General features: G+C 35.8%; 1 protein-coding gene and 1 long non-coding RNA gene across 2 annotated transcripts; one reads left to right on the top strand and one right to left on the bottom strand.

Annotated features, from left to right (window-relative positions):
- Positions 1-111: 111 nt before the first annotated feature.
- On the bottom strand, positions 112-11,885 carry LOC109205457 (protein starmaker-like). The gene is made up of 9 exons (XM_019368168.1): positions 11,584-11,885; positions 9,541-9,646; positions 3,962-4,257; positions 2,340-2,445; positions 1,904-2,257; positions 1,698-1,786; positions 1,471-1,595; positions 928-1,182; positions 112-398 (listed from the first exon to the last, which is right to left on the bottom strand). Exons 1-9 carry the CDS (start codon positions 11,679-11,681, stop codon positions 376-378), a joined length of 1,452 nt encoding a protein of 483 aa, XP_019223713.1. The 5' UTR covers positions 11,682-11,885; the 3' UTR covers positions 112-375.
- Positions 11,886-14,920: 3,035 nt separating this feature from the next.
- Positions 14,921-16,756, top strand: LOC109205456. The gene is made up of 2 exons (XR_002064672.1): positions 14,921-15,027; positions 16,447-16,756. It is a non-coding gene; the product is annotated as an uncharacterized LOC109205456 (long non-coding RNA).
- Positions 16,757-21,614: the final 4,858 nt, after the last annotated feature.

The following is a 21,614-nucleotide window of genomic DNA, read 5'->3' as shown; positions in this document are numbered from 1 at the left end:
CTACCTCAGGGGCATTTTCTAAGGGGCACGCCGAGAAAGTTTTTTAAAACTGTTACTACCGGAACTCTGCCTTGCGCCGAAAAAGCCTTTTAACGCACTGCTAACAGCACAAACACGAAGATTAAACCTCCCACAATGCACAAGCAAAGATGCTCCATTTACAAAATCGCACGATAACTAACAACTAAGGCTTCTAATATCCATGACCACTAATTTAACATTTCAGAACCAACTAAATATCACATCTCATATAAATATACTTCTAAAATACACTAAATCTCAGCTCCCAAATCTAAGATGAGAAAACCGAAGCTATTGATACATTCTAAAGATGATTGACTGGTCTGTAACTTATAATCTTCATCCCTGAAAGCTTCATTCACTGTCCTCGTTATCATCTGCCATGGAAAAGGGAGTTTTAGAAACGAGAAACAATAATGTGATAAATTTATGCAAATGATCAACAATTTCAGATGGAGTACTGTTGCAAATTACGTACACCAAAATGCTTGTGTTCCCCAAGATTACACTTAATCTTGTTCTAGTTACACCCAGAGTTGAAGTGATTTAGTTTTAGGCCAAAGAGCAAACAAAACTAGTACTCTACTTAATAGGGAGAAAAAAGAAACAATGCTTTGTCTAATCTAAAATTGTCAACATATGCTAATTGGGAGAGTCTATGCACATGGCCAGTGCAAACGAAATTATGGAATTTCAACAAAAGAGGAATATTGCCGTTATGGAACTTCAACGAAAGAAAGAAAAATCGATGTTATTGCAGCACAAAAACATGCCACTAGTAGAGCATCTAAGAGGCCAGTGAAAATACAGGGGAACTCAACTGAACAAGAAAGCTAATGCCTAGAAGGTAAAAGCATCTCAAATCAGCAAACCACCACTGTAGAATATACATGCTAGCAAATATACCTTCATTGAACTCCTCACTCTGACTGCTATCATCATCTTCATCGTCATCATCGTCTTTGTCACTGTCACTTGCATCATCATTGCTGCTATCATCCTTTTTGTCGTCATTCTTATCCTCTTTAGGAGGTAACTTGGGTCTTGGAGGAGGAACAAAGCTGGTCGTTGATCTCCGTCGTGTATTTGAAACAATGTTGCTTAGGTCAATGCCTTCCAATTCCTTTGCTGTTTCCTTTCTCTTTTTGACTTCTTTGATTTCTGGGCCAATCAGAAGTGGCATCAGCATAAAAGTTACATAATAAAACTTCCCCATACATGCACCTATAAAGCTATTTGACACTTTCCAACTAGATATGGGAATTTGTTCGACCAAAAAGGAGCGGATAAAAGAAGCAAGCAACTTAAGTAGCAGAGAGAGAATGATAGCAGCAAGAATTTGAAACAGAAGTGAAGAAGCTATATTACATTTCAGCTGGAAATTGTTAGATACCACACTAGTGGAATCTTACTGCTCCCATTAGACACTTTTATATGGTAATATTTTACCTTTCTCGCTGGGATTCGTTGATAGTCCTTCTCCAGAAAGTATCTTTTCCAACTCCTTTATCAGGAAACCCTCACGCTTGTCGTCAGACACCTGCTTGGCTCTCTTATAAATAGAAGGAGCAACACTGGTTTTTAGGATGATCGGGGGCAGTTGAAAGATTGAATTAGAATGTGGGTCCGTGCATCAGTTAATACATACAGAATTGAAATCATAAAAAAAGACAAACCTCATCCCACAAGCTTTAATTATTGATTTCAGATGCTCCACACGTTTTCCATATCCAGCAGTAGCTGGTGCTCCCTTTACCACTTTCTTCTGCATTTAGGTAAGTTTAATGAATAACCAAATATGTGGCACAGGCAGGCTTTTTTTCTTTTTTTTTTTTTTTTACAAATAAGCATAATTATACGGACATTATCATAATAACCTCACCTTGGCAGGAATTTCAGCAGATGATCCAGATTGACCATCTTCAGAATCACTCTTACTGTTACTGGTGTCTCCATCACTACTTTCATCAGATAGCTTCTTAGAAACTTCTTTCTGCTTTTTGGCAGGGACGTTATCCTCTGAATTAGGACTTTTTCGTTTCTTCAGTCCTTCAGATTTCTCAGCCGTCTCTTTTGCGGCAGATTTCTTACCTGATTTTACTTTCTCTGCTACATTTTTACTTCGGCTGCTAAATGAATTAGAGTTTTCACCACTCTTTTTTGCTGCTTTACTTCTTTTTTCAGGGCTTTTCTTACCACTATTGGTGGATTTAGGAGCTTCAGAAGATGTTAACACCTGTTAACATTTTTTTTTTGAAAATAGATTAATAAACATACTCCCCCTTCGAAGTAAAGAACTTTTCGAAACAAAATCCCACCTCATCTACTTGGTTCTGAATAAACTTCTTAAAGGCATCAAGAGTATTTTTCTCAAGACCAAGATCTTCTTCCAGAAGGCGACGAACACCAGCAAGAGTTATTGACCTGAGATAGAACATTCACTTGAAACTGTTAAAGCACATAGAAAAGAACAAGAGGAAAATGAAGGAATATTTACATAAATAAATAAATAAATAAAACCTTTGATGTGAAAGATAAATACATAAATAAAACCTTTGAGAGAAGAGGTAATGTTGAAATTGATCAAACTACTAAACAAGTGTTCACTTCAGGTGTATAACTAGTGAATACACTTAATGTCCCAAAACTATTATTACCCATTTACTGCCATCCCATTTATAACCCATTAGGTTGAATGCACAAATTTCACCGGTGATTAACTCATTTTGCCACATTGTCAAGTATATAACAACACAATTACTGTTACGCGGCGCCTTCCTGAGATTCTTTGGAAGGGCGACGTAAGGCTAAGCAACTGATGTCAGTGCAGTTACTGTCCGTCAATTGAGGTCCCCTCCGTACGCTAGACGAGATTGTCAGTGCCGTACGGGAAAACCAATGTCAAGAGCAATTGAGAGAACAGAAATGAGAATTGAGAGTGAAAAAAAGCTTGATTGCATTAATGAAAGCTATTACAGAAAAGCAACACGGTGTCGAGGGGGAGAGACACCAGTACAGAGTATTGTTTGCTTGCTAGAAAGTTTGATTGCTTGATCCGCCTAATAGTGCTAAAAAAATAAATAAACCAAAGTTACAAGACTGAACTTGACTAAGCTAGAGAAACATAATGGAAGTACATGAAATAAAACTACTCTATATTTAAATATTCAGTCTTTTTATAAGAGATTCAGGATTGAGCTTCAGAATAATATTTCCATTTTCATTAGCGTGTGAAAAAGGAGCTATTGTGAACGGTCCTTGTCTAGGATATACAGGAAAGATAAAAATGGAAAGAGAAGTAGTGCTCTAGCGTTCTTGGTCATTCAAGAAAGAAATGGCTCAAGGGGACGGGTGGAGCCAGAGGATGAAATCATGAAAGGTAACAGTAGACAAAATTTCACTAATATTTTTATCCCTTTTCTTTCTCCCAGCAACTTCAGGGGTTATGCCCTGCTTAGCTGCCTCATACGGATTTCAAGCAACTCTGCTTGCTGATTAAAGCAATAAAAATCTGCGATGGCCAAGGACAAAGTCATGGCAAGTCATTGCATGGAACAGATGTAAATAGCTTAGAATTGAAAAAGGAGGAGCTAAAGCTGTGCACAAGTATGATTAAAGCAATTGCAAAGCAATATGACAGTGATTCACACGGGGTATTGTTTGACGTTGGAAGCAAAGCGACATCGGATATATATGAGACTAAGGGGTGCACAAATAATTCTCCGACAAAATGTTTTACTCTTGAGAGAAATAAAAATAAAGAGGGAAGGGCAAACAATCAAAGCCACTTTCAAGCAACTGTAGTGGCAACAGAAATCCTCTTTTGCTGTCATTCTTAGGTTCTTAAGGCCCCAAGGGTTGTTGGCAGAACCGGCAAGTAAGGAGTCATAGCTGTAAAAGATAGAATGAGTGACCTAGATAGCAACTAAAGATAACGTACTCAGAATTAGCTCTGAAGTGAGCAGCTCTCTCCCAGATGGCCTTCTTTATTGTGCTCTCACTTGGCTTTACACCTTGAGCATCCACTGATTCTGATTTGGAGCTCATAACGCCCATTATTGGAGAGTCATCCATTTCTGCTTCATCTTCAGGGGCTGTCTCTTTGGTATCTTTCTTTATCGCTTGCTTTTTAGGGGACTCGGCCGCTTCTATTTCTTGTTTAGCTGAAGAAGCATCTTTTTCCAATTTTTCCCGAGAATCCTTAGGGGCACCATCATCATCAGCATTCTCCATTTGCTAGCATGTCAAACCAAAAAATTATTAGGTCCTCTACTTTTCCTTCGAGGGTATATAATTTTACATGCCAAAGTGCAAAATATGACAAAATGAAGAAGATGTTGCAGAAATAGCTACTGAAAGCATTGCAATTCAAAGCATAACTCCCATTTAATTAATCATAAATGGAGAATTTTGCCGTGAACTGACTAAACAACTACCTAGAAAAGTCTTAAGTAGAATCAACCATAAGAACATAATAAAGAGGGTGTCATTTTAAGGCTTGCTTGAGGCCCTTAAGCCCTAAAGCTAGGTACAACTCCGATACCAAGGCAATGGGCGACCTGCGCTCTATCTTGAAAAGGTGGGACTAAACAATAAATATAGTTGACAAATTGTATGTTAATTGTTAAAAGATTACACAACGAATGAATATGTTAATGATTAGGAATAGCAAATTAGATAGTTCGTTTTTGGATAAGGCAAATTAGATATTTCGTATTAAACACTAGTCACTACTCCCTAAATCTTTTGCATCTAATTCAGAAATTTTAAACGACTTCCCTTAATTGACATGATTTTTACTTCATATATTTTACTTAATTGTTATTCTATTCAATTCCTTTATCAGATAGTTACAATTTGTGCTTATAAATATTTTTTCTTGTATTACATATAAATTTTCTTTGTGCATTTCTCAGTAAAATTCGCGCATTAATAGCATTCTTTGCTTAAAGCTCGCTAGATCTTAGTGCTTTTCTGTTCTTTTCACCTTTGAGAACAGAACCAAAAAGGTGTTGTTAAAGATCCGTTTGAAGTACGGCTAAGCCCTAATGCAAATTGAGGGCTTCTTCTCACTTAAGCAGCAATTCAATGCAGGCACAAATGTGCTAAGGCGTGCGCCTAATCGTCTAAGGATTCTGCTGTGATCATGAAAATTAAAGCAGTTACATGTTAGAATATGTCTTGCTCGAAAAGTGTCTAGGTTCATGGACTCTGAGCATGAGACTATTTGACAATAATCTATAATGTTCAATAAAATATCGTAGAATATTCCATATGTAATTTTAAAATAATTACTTACCTTGTTAGACATAGAAAATAGTTGCTTACCATGTTGTACATACCCTAAGACTACTATATAAGAAGTCTCTCTCGACATTGTAAATCACCAGTTTTCCTATTTTCACCTATTCTAGCTTGAAAAAAATGGCACTAAACAAATCTTTTTTTACAAGATAGAGCTGCACTAAACAATAAATATATAGCTGCCAACATGACAAATTAATTGTCAAAAAGTGTTCGAATAATTTTATTACTAATCAGGAATAGGGAATTAAAAAATTTAGTATAAGAAAATTGTTCATTAACTGGATGTAAAAACTTAGAAGTGCATCTATAGTTGTTCACAAAGTAAAGTTGTTTACTGATATGGTGAAGAAAAGACCCGCCGACAAGATTTATACAAAAAATAAAGAATCCTACGTAAGCATGAATTTCTATAAAAACCAAGATGTTACCAAAGTTAAATGGAATATCATTCGCAATTCCAAAGATGTGCAAAAGAATAAAAATCTCTCACTAGTACATGTATACAAGTTTTTCATTCCTTCAAATGCTCTTTTGTTTCTTTCCATATTGTCACGTGAGTGCTAAATAAGCCACCTCAAATGTTTTTTTGCATCTGAACTCAAAGTTAAAAGCAGTTTTTAGACTTAAGTTTTACTAAATATATTTCACCTAATTGTAGGTTTTCAAATTGATATTTTGAGGGATGTTTGTTTATTACACTTCACATGCTTGTCTATGTTACAAATGCTTCACTTGTTATCACTTTCTTTACACTGTCATCATTTCTCTATCGAATCTTGGTCGAACACTATCACACACATTGTACACGCGAGTTCTTTCAAACTCATTAGTTTCGGAGAACGGCGTACGAGTCTAACTACCTAGCATCTTGCAATTATTCAGTCCCATTCTAAAAATCTAAGAAAAGAAACTTTACTCTTGAAAAATTTTAGGTCATTCTGCATGCATACGCCATAGGCAGGGCAAGTGACCTTGCAATTAGGAAATCTCCATTGCATCAATGGGTTCTAGACACGAATAACGCACATTTTATGCGAAAATAATAATAGATAAATCCAAGTTTAACCATGACGGGTTCTAGATCTTCTGGCATATTCCTTATTTTAATAAATTTTGATTGCATACTACCGCCATGAATCAATACACTCTGGGGAATACTCTTGTTGGCCCAAAAATGGATCAAAAGAAAATAGGAAAAAAGGAACTATTTATCTTATGAAGATGAGTTTCAATTCTTTTCCGTTTAACTACCCAGAATACTCAGAAGTCCCATTTTCCAGCCTCTGGTCTTTCTAACATGCCGTGCTAGATGAGATCTAATATCAGCTGGCATAACCCATTAGACCACGAAAAAAGATGAAAATTGTAGTTGCCTTCTGTTTCGCAACTTATCTATCATATAAACTGCACTATAAGCTGCACACCATGCCGAGAGAGAGCGAGAGAAGAAAATGCCAATTTTTCGAAATCTTAGGCAGTAAACCTTAGCGCTGTAGTTGATACAGTTGTTATAATACTTCACAGAAGAATCACTACCTTTATCTTTAAGCCAGAAGATCCTGTCATCGCCTTACTGAACATCAACATTGTAATAATTGTCTGAACAAATCACCTTTTCCATTTCCAATCTTTAACAGATTGCTGAAATTGATTATTCCAAACAACACCAGTATGGTTTCCGGTAAGAGTGTATGTCACATTACTGTTCTTCTGTAATGAATGACAAGAACAGGGAGGACATCTGTGCTTGGACCAATTTATTCATACAACTCCAAAAATAAATGAATGGGGCAAGCATCTGCTCTTCTCAATTCTAATTTATCTATTCTTATTCCTACAAATTTAGAAGGTCCTTCACAAGGTAGGGGTAAGGTTGCGTACCCACTGTCCTCCCCAGACTCCACTTGTGGGATTACGCTGTGTTTGTTGTTGTATTCCTACAAATTTACAAGGTAAGCTATGATCCTAAAGTTCTCGCAGTTAACATGAAAGTTTCAAGTCTTTCTTGTTAACCAGACAAGTGAAAGTAGGATATCAAACTTGGATGGAGGGAGTGCTACCTTTCTGATGTATTCGGCTTTTGAATGCTTTACCTGCATTCAGACCATTATGTTTGTCTTTAGAAGTCAAACAATTGAATCAAGGAGTTGATCATCAATGTTAGAGAGTACTAGAGCCAATTTTGGCAATAATGAAACCACTCGCATCCCTTCACAGTCGACACTCCCTAGCTTTCTAATTTTCCTTTGTAAGAAGAGGTTCCTTTTTCTTTTGGGTAAGAGGTTCTTATTTTAGTAAAAGTAAGGGATGCTTTTAAGGTCTCAAACATCTGGATAACACTCTTTCTTTGGCTTCCGTTAAAACGCTTTCCTGGGTAAGTTGTTTCAAATACTCGACTATACCTATTTCTTCTGCACTCCCACATGCAACAGCCATAGAAAAGAAAAAAGATGAAAACTTTCCTTAACAAACATGAATATAAGCTACTTGCCCAACTAATGCTCTCTGACAGGGAAAAGAGACTGTGTATTGCAGGTACAAGGCAACCAAATTACTGCAGCTTCTGAGTTTATTATTTATTCAAGACCTTACTGGACCTTGCTTCAGTTCTTCTTCCAGTGATACCCTCTTATCGGCATTTAATGGTCTTTCATCCTTTGAGAATTAAAAACTTCAAGGAAAAAAAAAGAGAAAAGAGAACCTACTAGGAGGAGAATTTGTTATTTGAGTTATATTTCACTTCTCTGAAGCACATGGTTTCGCCCAGAAAGCGAGAACCCTCATATCACATGCTCCAATGTTCATTTGGTAGTCATCACCTTCCAGAAGAAGCTCTTCTTATAACGTGTTATCCGTCTATTAAAAGTATGCAAGTCCATAAAAATTCCGAGACAAATTACCATGTCTTCTAGTGGAGCCTTCGTTCTCTTGCTTCATAAGCAAGGATATGGATGTAATAGAAATAAGTAACATAAAAAGGACAGGTAATTCTCATAAGATTGTGGAGAACAACTTGCCTCGGCCCCCTCATTGGAGATTACATCTTTTAAATATACATCTTTTTGATGTATTCGTCTTTTACGTTTACATGATATCCTTGTATTATGTCGGTTGCTTGTTTCCCATCTGATTGTTTCAGTGTCATTTGGGAAGAAAGGTAACTTTCACAGTATAAAAGAGACGACGTAGAAAAAAGAGTTAAGGTGGATAACGGTTTCAATTGTTTTTATGTTGTTAAGTATGTTCTGAGTTAATTGTAAGCATAAAATCTTATGAGAAGCCCTATATGTACTTATTTCTCCATCCGATTCAATTTGTATGAATCAATATCTTTTTTAGTCCGTTAAAAAAAGAATGACCCCTTTCTGAATTAGAAACAATTTAACTTAAACTTTTCATTTTGCCCTTAATAAGAGCAACACAAGTGTTACATCATGTTTAAAACCACATGTTTCATAACTCTTATAGTCCTCATAAAAACATTATGGCATATTTAAAACCACAAGTTCCAAAAGTTTTTTTTTTGTGTCCAGTCAAATAGGTTCACATAAATTGGAACGATATTCTACAAACTTCTGCCTTCTTATGTTTTACATGTCCCTTTAGATAGATGGCCTGGGATTAAAGTTAAAAATCAATCCAGGCTTGATGTTGGATATTGCCAACTAAAATCTCTATCGTAGTAATTTTGTGTGAAGTAAATAATTTTTGTTAGAAGCTTCAAACAGGAAACAATCTCAAACATATTGGAGTAAACCTCGCGGTAAACACTAAAATAATAGTAAGAGATATCTACAATCTTTTTTGATAAGTAATTAAAAATATTATACATTTATGCACTAAGCCAGTGCATCAGGCACAATTACAGGTTGTGCAAACCCTCTATTGTGCCTAGCATTCCATCAACATAATGTTCAATTACCAGATTGCACCAAAAAGCTAACAAAAAAATACACCTCCGTTTAAGGCTGTGAATGTTACTCATTGTGCCTTCAAATATTCTGTTGTTTCTTTCAAACCAGACAGTCCACCTAAACCCCAAATCATAAAAGATATCTCCTAACTAATAATGTTTCTCTAGACAACTTAGAGTGCGTAAAATGTGAAATTTTAATAACTGCTCTAATACATTATGAAATAGCAAGCAAGACAATGCAGAAAACAGACAACACAAAATGTACCATTTATAAACTAAGCAACCAACAAGATTACCTTCTCCAAGAACTGTTTAATGAATTTTTTATGCACATCAAGAGCATAAGTTTCAAGCTCCAAGTCTTTCTCTATAAGTCTACGGACCCTCTCCAAAGTGAAGGAGCTGCACCATAAATTCAAAAGCCACTCAGCAATACATTAGATCTACAAAATATTTGAATAAGAAAAAGAGCCTTTTGAGGAGAAGAAGATCATGCATGGACAATATTTGCCGCTTTTAACCCTGAATTATCCTAACACCATCAGCTTTATTCCCCCCATATGCTGTTAGATAAAAGGTTTAGGTTAGATGGTCACACTCGAGCTGCTCAAGGAATAAGAATGTTTGCTCTTTCTTTTTCACAAGTAGCTCTTAGTCATAGAGACATTATTGAAATTCTATTTCCAAATATTGATTAGAATGCTCATCTATTTCAATGTGACACCAGAGACCACATTATATGAAAATGTAGCTGTTAATTCAGGATATCTCACAAAAAAATTAATCGGGATATCCATCACATATCAAGATTGCTGTTTGACTTAATTCAAGAAAAAAGATCTTATAGTAAGTATCCAAATTATTTGAGAAAAAAAGGTCCAAATTTACTCAACTTTTAACAATGGTTCAAAATTGAGCTCGGATTGGAGCTCCATTAGGGGTCAAGGGCCAAAACAAGACTTTATCCCAACGGATGGTTTAAGATTAACCTAAGATTGGAGCTCCATTATGGGTCAAGGGTAAAAACAAAGACTGTATCCCAACACATGGTTTAAAATTAAGCTCAGATTGAAGCTCCATTAGGGGTCAAGTTCAAAAGCAAGACTTTTATCCCTACAAATGGTTTAAAATTAACCTCAGATTGGAGCTCATTAGGGGGTACAGGACAAAAACAAGACTTTATCCTTGCAAATGGTTTAAAATTAACCTCAGATTCGAGCTCCAAAGGGGTCAACAGCAAAAACAAAGACTCTATCCCTACATATGGGTTAAAATTAACCTCAGATTGAAGCTCCATTAGGGGTTAAGGAACAAAGACTTTATCCCTACATATGGTTAAAGTTAATCTTAGATGTTAGATTGAAGCTCCATTAGGGGTCAAGGGCAAAAACAGAGACTTCATCCCTACAAAAGGTTTAAAATTAACCTCAAGATTGGAGATCCATTAGGGGTCAAGGGCAAAAACAAGACCTTATTCCTACAAATGGTTTAAAATTAACCTCAGATTGGAGCTCCATTAGGGGTCAAGGGCGAAAACAAGACTTTATCCCAACAAATGGTTTAAAACTAACCTCAAATTGTGTATCCCTACAAATGGTTTAAAACTAACCTCAGACTGGAGTCCCATTAGGGGTCAACGGCAAAAACAAAACTTTATCCCACAGATGGGTTTAACACATAGATAAGGCAAAAAATGAATGCCTATGGGTCCTTTATTGGATCATATCTTAAGATACTGTCAATTGTGCAAGGAAAAGATGTATATAACATACTTATACAAACAAAAAGTGGTATATTATTATTACTCATATGTTGTTTGCTTCCGTTATCTTTCTATCTTGTTGCTGCTATTGTTTGTTGCTTCCTTCTCACTGTTCTTTGAGTCGAAGGTCTATCAGAAACAACCTCTCCAGCTTCACAAGGTAGGGGTAAGGTCTTCGTACACATTACCCTCACCAGACCCCACTTGTATGATTACAATGCATTTGTTGTTGTTGTTGTAGTTGGGAAACTTGCAGGATACCCCAATGCTAACACAAAACAAATGCAGGCCAAGTATAATTTTCAAATTAACTCTCCTCCCTCCAAATGCTTCAAATTTTTTTACTCCTTTCTTTTTAAGTTCGAAAAATAAGAATATATCTCCAATTTCCACTCAACTGATAGAAATTAACACCCTTTAGCACTAACTAGGAGTAGAAAAACCCACTAACACTTAATACGGGTAGGGATCCGAGTCTGAAAACCCGACGGTCCTGGCACCTCCAACATAATCAAAGCACTGTATACAAAATAATTCTACGAAAACTAGAATAAAATCAGGAGGAGGGGGAGCATACTCGGCATTTTCTTTGAAATGTTGAAGGCGGGAGCGCAAAGCTGACTCAACCTTGGCTTCTATTCCGCCTTGCTTCTCTTCCTCCACCTCCTTCGCCATCTTCTGTTGTAACCCCTATTTGCCTCCAATCTCTCACACACACACTAAAAGATAAACACGCTGTTGAAGTCTCGAAGATTACAGTAATGTAGGGGGGGGGGGGGGGGGTATTTAGGGCTTAACTAAAACCTCAACAAGTGCGAGTCTCCCTCCGTTCACACATTGTCTTTTCTCTTTCTTTTCTTTCTACTGTTTTATTTTCACGTGTACTTTTTTCGAATTTTCACATGGATTTAGAGGTCGTTTGGTAGCTGGTTAGAAGAAAGGTTATTTATGTATAAGGGGTAACATAATTTATACCATATTTGGTAGGCAATAGTTATTTTGTATAAAATTCTGCATAACTAATACCATGTTTGGTTGACATTTTTCAATTATGCATAAATAATACATGTATAAGTTATGAGTCAATCTGTGTATTATTTTATGCGAGGTAGAAGATGGAATAACTAATACATGTATTAGTAATACATGGATAAAATACTGAAATGACAAATTTACCCCTATCACTTTACACATAAGGCTTCCTTATTTCTCCGCCAACCCGTCAACAGGTTTCACTTGCTTTCACTTGCCAACTATATACCTTGTCTTCTCTCATTTTTAAAGAACAAACTAGTAAAAGCAAACTAGAGAAGCCACTAGAAAATGGAAATACCAAAACTAAGAAGTGAAAATCAAATATGTCTAAACTTCACATAGTTCAGTAGTATGACGAAGAAGTGAAAGTAACACCCAAAGTTCCTAACTAAATTGTTTCCTACATAAATGGAAAGAGAGAAAAAACAATGCAAAAGAAGGTCAGGGGTATAGTTGTAAACAAGCATTTTACTTTAAAATTTATATAATGTATATCAATTTCTAATACAACAAACCAAACATTCAAAAAAATAATCTCTGCATAACTAATACCTGCATAACTAATACCTGCATTACTTATCCCTGCATAACTAATCCCTGCATAACTAATACATGTATAACTAATACCTGCATAACTCTAACCGGCAACCAAACAACCCCTTACTGGGAGGCTAATAGCCGGTTTGGCCATATATTTTACCAAAATATATTTTTTGGTAAATACATGTTTCCCATAGATTTTATGCGCACTTTGGTAAATTCCCAAAACTCAAATCCCGTTTTGGTAAATTCCCAAATCCAGATTTTTTTCTAAAATATCACTATTACATTTTTTAAAAATTGCCCGAAACTTTTATATTTTATAAAAGTGCCCACAATTTATTATTTTGTAACAATGTTGCTTCGTCTTCTCGGTCATCTGATAGTGTATTGTGTAGTTCATTATAAAAATAATAATTTTGTACAAAATTTATTTATATTCAGGACTATGGTTTGCGATAATATAATGAATGTTATTGATAAAGGTATTGTTGGGGTATTTGTGATGCTTTTTAGAACTTATGGGTATAAGTCATGTTTCATGTTTTTTCAACAAACAAAAAAAGTGAAATATGTTTTGAAAACTTATGTCCAAACACATTTTCATATTCAAACCAAACTTCAACCAAATCAAATTTCTCAAAACAAATTTGAAAATCTATGGCCAAACGCTAGCTTAAAATGTGCACAGTATCAATAAAGATCTTTTCTTTTTCCTTAAAAGGGGTTGTTTGGTTACTAGTTTTTTAGGGCGTGTTTGGTATGAAGAATGTTTTCCAATTTTCTCATGTATGGTGGCTTAAATGTTTTAGAAAATATTTTCCTCATCAACTCATTTTCCTGCAATTTGAGGAAAATATTTTCCCTATCAAAAGGAGGGAAAATATTTTCCAAAACTCTTTTTTAACCTTCTCCACCCTATTCCCCATGCCACCAACCCACCCTCACCCACCCCAACCCCCTACCCCTAACCACAACCGCACCCCAACCTCGCCCACCATCCACACTAAATAGAACTATTATTTAGAGTACTTTCTTTTCGTGTTGTAGATAGAGTCCTTTTTTTTATTTCAACTAACCGAGTAAGTTCTTTTCATGATGTAGTAAACATATTTTCTTTTATTTCAACAAAACGAGTACTTTTTCTTCATGATATAGAAAAAAGTATTTTCTTTCATTTCAGCAATACAAGCACTTTCTTTTCATGATATAGAAAAAGTATTTTCTTTCATTTCAATAAACTATGTATTTTCTTTCCCAGTAATAGAAAAAGTATTTTTTTTTCAAAAAATGAGTGCTTTCTTTTCATGATGTAGAAAAAGTAATTTCTTTCATTTCTATAAAGTGAGTACTTTCTTTTCATGATGTAAAAATATTTTCTTTCATTTCAACAAACTAAGTATTTTCTTTTCCTGGAATAGAAAAAGTAATTTTTTTTTTAAAAAAAATGAGTACTTTCTTTTCATGATGTAGAAAAAAGTAATTTCTTTTATTTCAACAAAACGACTACTTTCTTTTCATGATGTAGAAAAATTATTTACTTTCATTTCAACAAATCAAGTATTTTCTTTTCCTGAAATAGAAAAAATATTTTTTTTCCAACAAAGCGAGTACTTTCTTTTCATGATGTAGAAACAGTATTCTCTTTCATTTCAACAAAAAGAGTACTGTCTTTTCATGTGTAAAAAAATATTTTCTTTGATTTCAACAAACTAAATATTTTCTTTTCTGATGTAGAAAAAATATTTTCACAAAACGAGTACTTTCTTTTCATGATATAAAAAAAAAAATTCATTTCAACAAACTGAATATTTTTTTTAATGATGTAGAAAAAGTATTTTCTTTCATTCAACAAAATGAATAATTTCTTTTCCTGTTGTAAAAAAGATACTTTCTTTTTCAACAAAGTAAAGTATTTTATTTTTAGTTATCGAGCTCAAATTTTAACGTTGTCTCTTGTGTAAAAAGGTAAAGTAGCACATTAGTTCATTCGGATTTGTGTGAGTTTTAAAAATAATAATTAAATTTTTGAAGAAAATAGAGTCGGGGTGGGGGGATGGGGTGGGGGAGGGAGGAGTATAGAAAACATGAGAATTTTGGAAAATGTTGTAATACCCCATATTTAAGTTAGGGCATATTAGTAATTTAACAGTTTAAACAAAATAATAATAATAATAATAATAATAATAATAATAATAATAATAATAATAATAATAATAATAATAATAATAATAATAATAATAATAATAATAATAATAATAATAATAAAAGCCCAATAGAAAAGACTAAACAAAAAGAGAAAAGAGGATTAAGGAACGAAGCCAAATCTTCAACCGCAACTAAACCTATCGGCAAATGTTTTAGATTCGTCAAATAATCGAAACCAAATAACAAGAAGTTTTCAAGCTTAAGTAAATTGTGGCAGGTCTCTTTCAATTAAAGAATGGTAAGTTCTTCTCTGTAGTTTTGTGTCCCGTATTCTTTGATTTATGAAACTTTATAAGGTGCTGGGAATTTTTTTTACTATGGCCAGTAGTTCTATTTGGTTTAGAGTTATGCGCCTATCGGGTTCAAAATCAGATTAATATATTCTATGAAACGGTTGGAATTGACAGATAATAGATGAATTTGAGTGAAGAACTCCTTACAGAAAGTTGCTTCAATGATGACATAGTGCAATTATTTAACTTAAGCAAGTTTTAGAAGTTTTTAAAAGCAATATGGAATTATATTTTCTACAGTAAAATCTCAAAAGTTTACATGTGGCTTACGGAGCATGATTAAGATATAAAATAATTTTCCCATGGTCTGGACAAATCCAACTCAAGAAAAATAATTGAGAATCAACGTGAAACTCCAAGAGTTGGATATTGTAAATTAGTTACAGATTAGCCTAAATAACAAAATTGATACGAGATCGATATGATGTGATTATAGATTGATTGAAGGAAATCGTACGGGTTGCACGAGGTGACACAGTTGATATTTCGGCACGAGTATTGTGAGTAGTAATCTTACCGCAACTTGCGTGTTCATAACCTGCATGGTTTGTACATGATTTTCAAATAGTAATTGTTACCGAATGTTTGAAATTGCATGTGGGACAAGTCCTTTACTTGATATGGTACTAAACAATTTACTTGAGATGTCTACAGTTATTTATAATATTCTCACTGTTACTAGACATGTTTTACTATTACTTAAGATATGATTACCATTACTGAAATCAAATTATATGATTTGATAAGAATATAAAGAAGCGCGTGAACTTTTAGTGTAAGGCAGGTGTTTTTCTCGGTGGATGGATGGGATAAATGCCTATATTATTGATATGCCCTGTATTATTTTGAAAATACTTATGAATATTTACTGGTTACAAGGAAAAGTATAAATGGGAGGAGACTTTGAAGGATCCCGTAGCTAACGGCAGGTTCGTTAGACCTGGTGCACCTTGTATTTACTGATTACCGATTACAGTTATAGCCCTCGCTAGTGGGAAGGTAGAACTAGCATACAGTTACAGTTTTCCCTTGAATAGGGACCTACAGTTATATACGACTCCTTTTACGAAGGGGTCCACATAGTGATACAAATTACATGATCCTTTCTTGGAAACCTCCCAAACATAAAGATTTGCTATGAGACAGTGCTTACCGAGTTAGTAACCGAATTGTGAAATTGATTTTTGTTACACGAAACACATGATGAGACTGATTATTGTTTATTGTTTCTGAAAGGGTATTCTTATTATATTTTCTGCATAATAAACTAGCATGTTTTCTAACTTGTCCCCAATTAAAAACGATTGTGATTAAGTGTTATTACTCACTAAGCTAGCGGCTCACTCCCCGCTATTTTTTTACAGAGACAGCAGTTGATGCGAGCAAGGATTTTGTTAATTAGAGTATACGAGTTGATAGTTCCTGGTGAGCCCCGCACTTGTCCGCGTGGGCGAAGAGTTTATTTTTTTCGTCTTCTCTTATCAACTCATAAAGTCGCTCCATAGTCATTCTTTTAGTGTCTTGAGTATTCTTTCATTATCATAGACTTATGATGAGTATTGCACTTTCTTATCGAATTTGGAGATAAATTAGTAGTTGTGGTTGTTAGTGGGTTGATCATAATGGTTGAGACTTGTTCTGGTTAATGGATAAAGTTATTGTTGGCTGGATTGATATTAGGATGTTTGGTTGTTGATTTTGCGACAGGAATTTTTTTTGGATACAAAACAGGGGAAACTCTGTCCGTTTTTCTGTAAAATATCAATGAGGCTTACTTAGGGGCACTTGCTCCTAAGCACCGCTCATGATTCTAAATTGGATCTTGACAAAGTTGGTATCACAGCCTAGGTTATCTTGTGAATAATGGAGCACATGTCAATAGTAGAATCTCAATTATGGTTATGTAGCCAGCCATTCCATCGTGATTCTGCGAGGGCGTGATAGGATGTGTCTTGTCTTTCATTCTTATTCTTCCATTGTGGCGATTGGGATCAAATAACTGAATCTGTCATTGTTATCCTTTTCATGTATTACTCAGATCAATCACCCGATAATAGAATATGGCTAGAGGTTCAAAGACATCAAATGTTACCACTAGATAGGCAACTCTCCTAACAACGAAAAGTGACAGAAGTAGTAGACAAGGCCAATGAAAGGCCTGTTTTTCCACAATGAGAGTCTTACCGCTAAGATGTGTAATAGAGTCTATTCTTGAAATTAGTACAAGTTCACCAATACAACAACAGGAGAGTGCCATTACAAAAGTACTTACCTTCATGCAAGGTAAATTGAGGTCTCGATGGATATATTGGATAGACAAGAGAAGAATGGTCAACAACAAAAGGCTCTAGAAGCCTCATGCATTTAGACTAAGTCAGAAACCAAGATATTTCTCTAATAGAGTTCCTACAATTGAAGCCACTAAGTTTACCATTTTTTGTTAATGTAGAGATCCTTAGAGGTTCTTGACGAAATACTTAAAGCATTATGAGTTCTATAATGTTCTAGCGAGAGGCTTGTTGATCTAGCTACTTATTGACTAGAGTATATGAAAGATTTATGGAACGAAACCATATTGTTAGGGACGCGGTTAAGAGTGACAAAAATGACTTAGAAATATGTTCAGTAAACTTTTTATGAATCGTTTCCTTCTCAATAGTCGAAAGCGCAAACCTGATAGGTACTTAAGAAATTAATTCAGATGATGGATGTACTGACATGTAATACCACGCTTTATTAACTGGCTAGGTACGTGATTTTTAGAGGCTTGTCTAATGGTTGGTTAACTGTTTAAACAAGGGAATATTCTCACATACAAAGACTCTGACCTAGCTATTATGTTGTCACGATCCCAAAACCAATCCGGTAGTGATGGCGCTTATCATGGAACTAGGCCAACCGACACATTCCCAAAATAGTTCAACATTTCAATAAATTATAAATAACAGCCTTTTTCATATTGAAATCCTCATAAAAATATAAAGCCAAATAAAACCAAAACGCGAAAAATAAAGCCCGACCTCAGGTGTCACTAAGTCATGAGCAATACTACAATTGTTCTGAAACATAACAAGACAAAACTAGTCTGGAAATCAACTACTAATATCTATAGGAAGATAGTAGGGAGAAGGGAAAGGCTGCGATCGCCATGCAGCTACCTTGCCAACTCTAAGTATCCGCGGTAGATGAAGATTAATGCTCGCTAGCACGTCCAGCAACCCCTGGATCTGCACACAAGGTGCAGGGAGTAATGTGAGTACACCAACTCAGTAAGTAATAAAGGTAAATAAAGACTGAGCAGTAAGAAACACAAAAAATCCACATCACAAAAGTTAGTAAGTTCAACATGCTTTCAAATCCGTATATGAGTCAAAATACTCTCGTTTAAAAACCAAGTTTTTCAGAAAAATCATTTGAAGATGCTTTTCAACAGTTTCAACAGAAGTTCAATTCAATTTAGAGTAAAAATGATAAAAATCATAATAGCCCCTCGGGCAAAACATAGTTCGTATACAGCCCCTCGGGCAACATGAATCATAAACCGGTCATCGGGCATGATATCACTCAGAACCAGACCCTCAAGCAAACCTCACAGTCACTCGTATCAGCCCCTTGGGCGCAACATAAATCAGTAACAGCCCCTCGGACATAACATCATATCACTCACACAGGGTACCCGTGCTCACTGGGGGTGTGCAGACTCCGGAGGGGCTCTTACACCCCAAGCGCTATAACAAGCCACCTCGTGGCACAATAAATCAGGCCCTCGGCCTCTCATAATCACAAATCAGTAATAACACGCTGCAGCGCTCAACCCGATCCCATAATATTCTCACAACACAAGCCCTCGGCCTCACTCAGTCAGAAACCTCTCAAGCCACTCGGGCAATCAGTAAAACAGGGTGATCAGCCCAAAATATCATTTTATGCATCAAAACGTAGTAATAAAGACTGAGTTATGAAATCAGTAAAACATAGCATGACTGAGTACAAATTTTAGGTCAAAACAGTGAGGAAATGATAGTAAAAGTCCCCTAAGGGTCCAAACAGCTTGGCACGATGCCCAAATATGGCATTCAGCCCAAATCATAGAAATTCTTTCTAAAACACATAAGTATCAAATAGTTTTCAGTCAAATACGCAACTAAATAGTTGCTACGGGACGGACCAAGTCACAATCCCCAACGGTGCACGCCCACACGCTCGTCATCTAGTATGTGCGTCACCTCAACATAGTGAAACGATGTGTAATCCGAGGCTTCATACCCTCAGGATAAGATTTACAATCATTACTTACCTCGAACCGATCAAATCCCTACTCCGTGATGCCCTTGCCTCTGGAATCGGCCTCCAAACATCCCGAGTCTGCCCAAAAGCATTACAATGCAATCAATATAGGCCAATGAACCAATTCCATACGAAAAATTGTCAAATTATACCAAAATCCCAAAATTCACCCAAACCCGGCCCTCGGGCCCATGTCTCGGAATCCGACAAAAATCACAAAATTAGAAACTCCTTTCACTCCCGAGACTATACATGCCAAATCATCAAAATCTGACCCCAAATGGTCCCTCAAATCCTCAATTTAAAATCTCAAATTTCAAGCCCTAATCCCCTCAATTTCATCCCAAATTCTCACTAATTTCATGATTAAACAGTAGAAAAATAATCATAAACACAAGTAATAAATCCCAAGTAACTTACCCCACTGGTAACCCTCGAATCCTCTTGAAAATCACTGCCCAAATCTCCAAACCCGTCCAACAATGGTGAAGAATGGGCAAAAATTCGCTAAGGAACCGTTATATATATTTTGCCCAGCAATTCGACATCTGCCGTCCAATAAGCTGCACTTGCGATTTTTACTTAAACGCTTAGGACCGCATCTGCGCCCCAGGCACCGCACCTACGGTCCCGCAGATACGTCCAGCACACCGCATCTGTGGTTTCTCCTCTTGGCCCTCAAGTCCGCATCTGCAGCTTCCACACTGCTTTTGCGACCTTACACCTGCGGTCCCCAATCCCAGGTGCGGAAATAACAGAAGCAGCAACTTTAGCTACACCAACTAAATTCCAACTCTTCCGTTAACCATCCAAATTCATCTCGAGGCTCTCGGGACCTCAACCAAATATACCAACAAGTCACATATCACCATTCAAACTTATTCAAATCTTCGGAACACTCAAAACAACATCAAAACACCATATCACCCTCGAATTCAAGCCTAAGAACTTCCAAACTTCCGAATTCCGCACACGATGCCGAAACCTATCAAACCGCGTCCGAATAACCTGAAATTTTGCGCACACTTCACAAATGACACTTACGGACCTACTCCAATTTCCAGAATTTCATTCCGACCCCGATATCAAAATTTCCATTATCGACCGAGAAACGCCAAGTTTCCACTTTCGCCAATTCAAGCCTAATTCTACCATGGACCTCCAAATCACATTCCGGACGTGCACCCAAGTCCAAAATCACCTAACGAAGCTAAACGAACCATCAGAATTCACATCCGAGATCATCTACATATAAGTCAATATCCGGTTGACTTTTCCAACTTAAGCCTACTCAAAAGAGACTAAGTGTCTCAATTCACTCCAAAACTACTCCGAACCCGAACCAACCAATACGATACGATAAAATACAGCTGAAGAACACATAAAGAAGCAGAAATGGGGAAAACGGGTCTATAACTCATGAAACGACCGGCGGGGTCGTTACATATGTGGAAGTTGAACTTGCTAGAAAAAAATAATTTAAGAACTGGATGTGATTGTAATGCAACTAAGAATTCATTTAAGAAGGTAGAGACTAGAAAATCTCGCAGTATGAATTTATTTTTCTTATATGGGACGAAGAGTTAGATAAATAACATGTTGAGATATTATGAGATCCTTTAATAGTTGCTACTTTTATGGAAGAATCTCGTACATTTGAAACTTCGTATTAAGCTTATCAGATTCTAGTTGAGAGAGAGAGGATACCCTATCTAGCCAAATTGTACTTGACCATGTTAATTTTAACGTGCTTATAGTTATGGTTGGTTATTATCTTATTACATTACCTTTTATTACCATGCGAAGGTAGTTAGATTGACATATCTAGCAAACCTAATTGTAAAAAAAAGAAAGAATCATATCCCAGTGATAGTCGAGGTTATATCATTTAAGAAGTATCTACAATTATTGAATAAAATTGGTTAGGGTCTCGTAACTTTCGTAAAGAGATCCAAGAGATGTGAAACTTAGGTTAAAAAATAAAAGTATCATAGTGAGGGATTTTCTAATGTATCTAAGGATTACCAGGACTACCTCCAATATGAGAAATAAACTTCGGTATTGATTTGACACCTGACACGTAAACCATATCATATGGCACAAACGAAATTGAGATAGCTAATGAACAATTGCGAGACCTACTGGATACGGGTTTTATCATATCGAGTGTTGCGCCATGGGGTACACTAATATTGTTTGGAAAAAAAGGGATAAGTCTTTAAGAATATGCACCAACTACAAATAA

This window comes from Nicotiana attenuata, unplaced genomic scaffold (genome assembly GCF_001879085.1).
Source record: "Nicotiana attenuata strain UT unplaced genomic scaffold, NIATTr2, whole genome shotgun sequence".
Classification (NCBI taxonomy): Eukaryota; Viridiplantae; Streptophyta; class Magnoliopsida; order Solanales; family Solanaceae; genus Nicotiana; species Nicotiana attenuata.
Note: the sequence above shows the minus strand (reverse complement) of the source record. Positions and strands in the feature narration are given on the sequence as shown.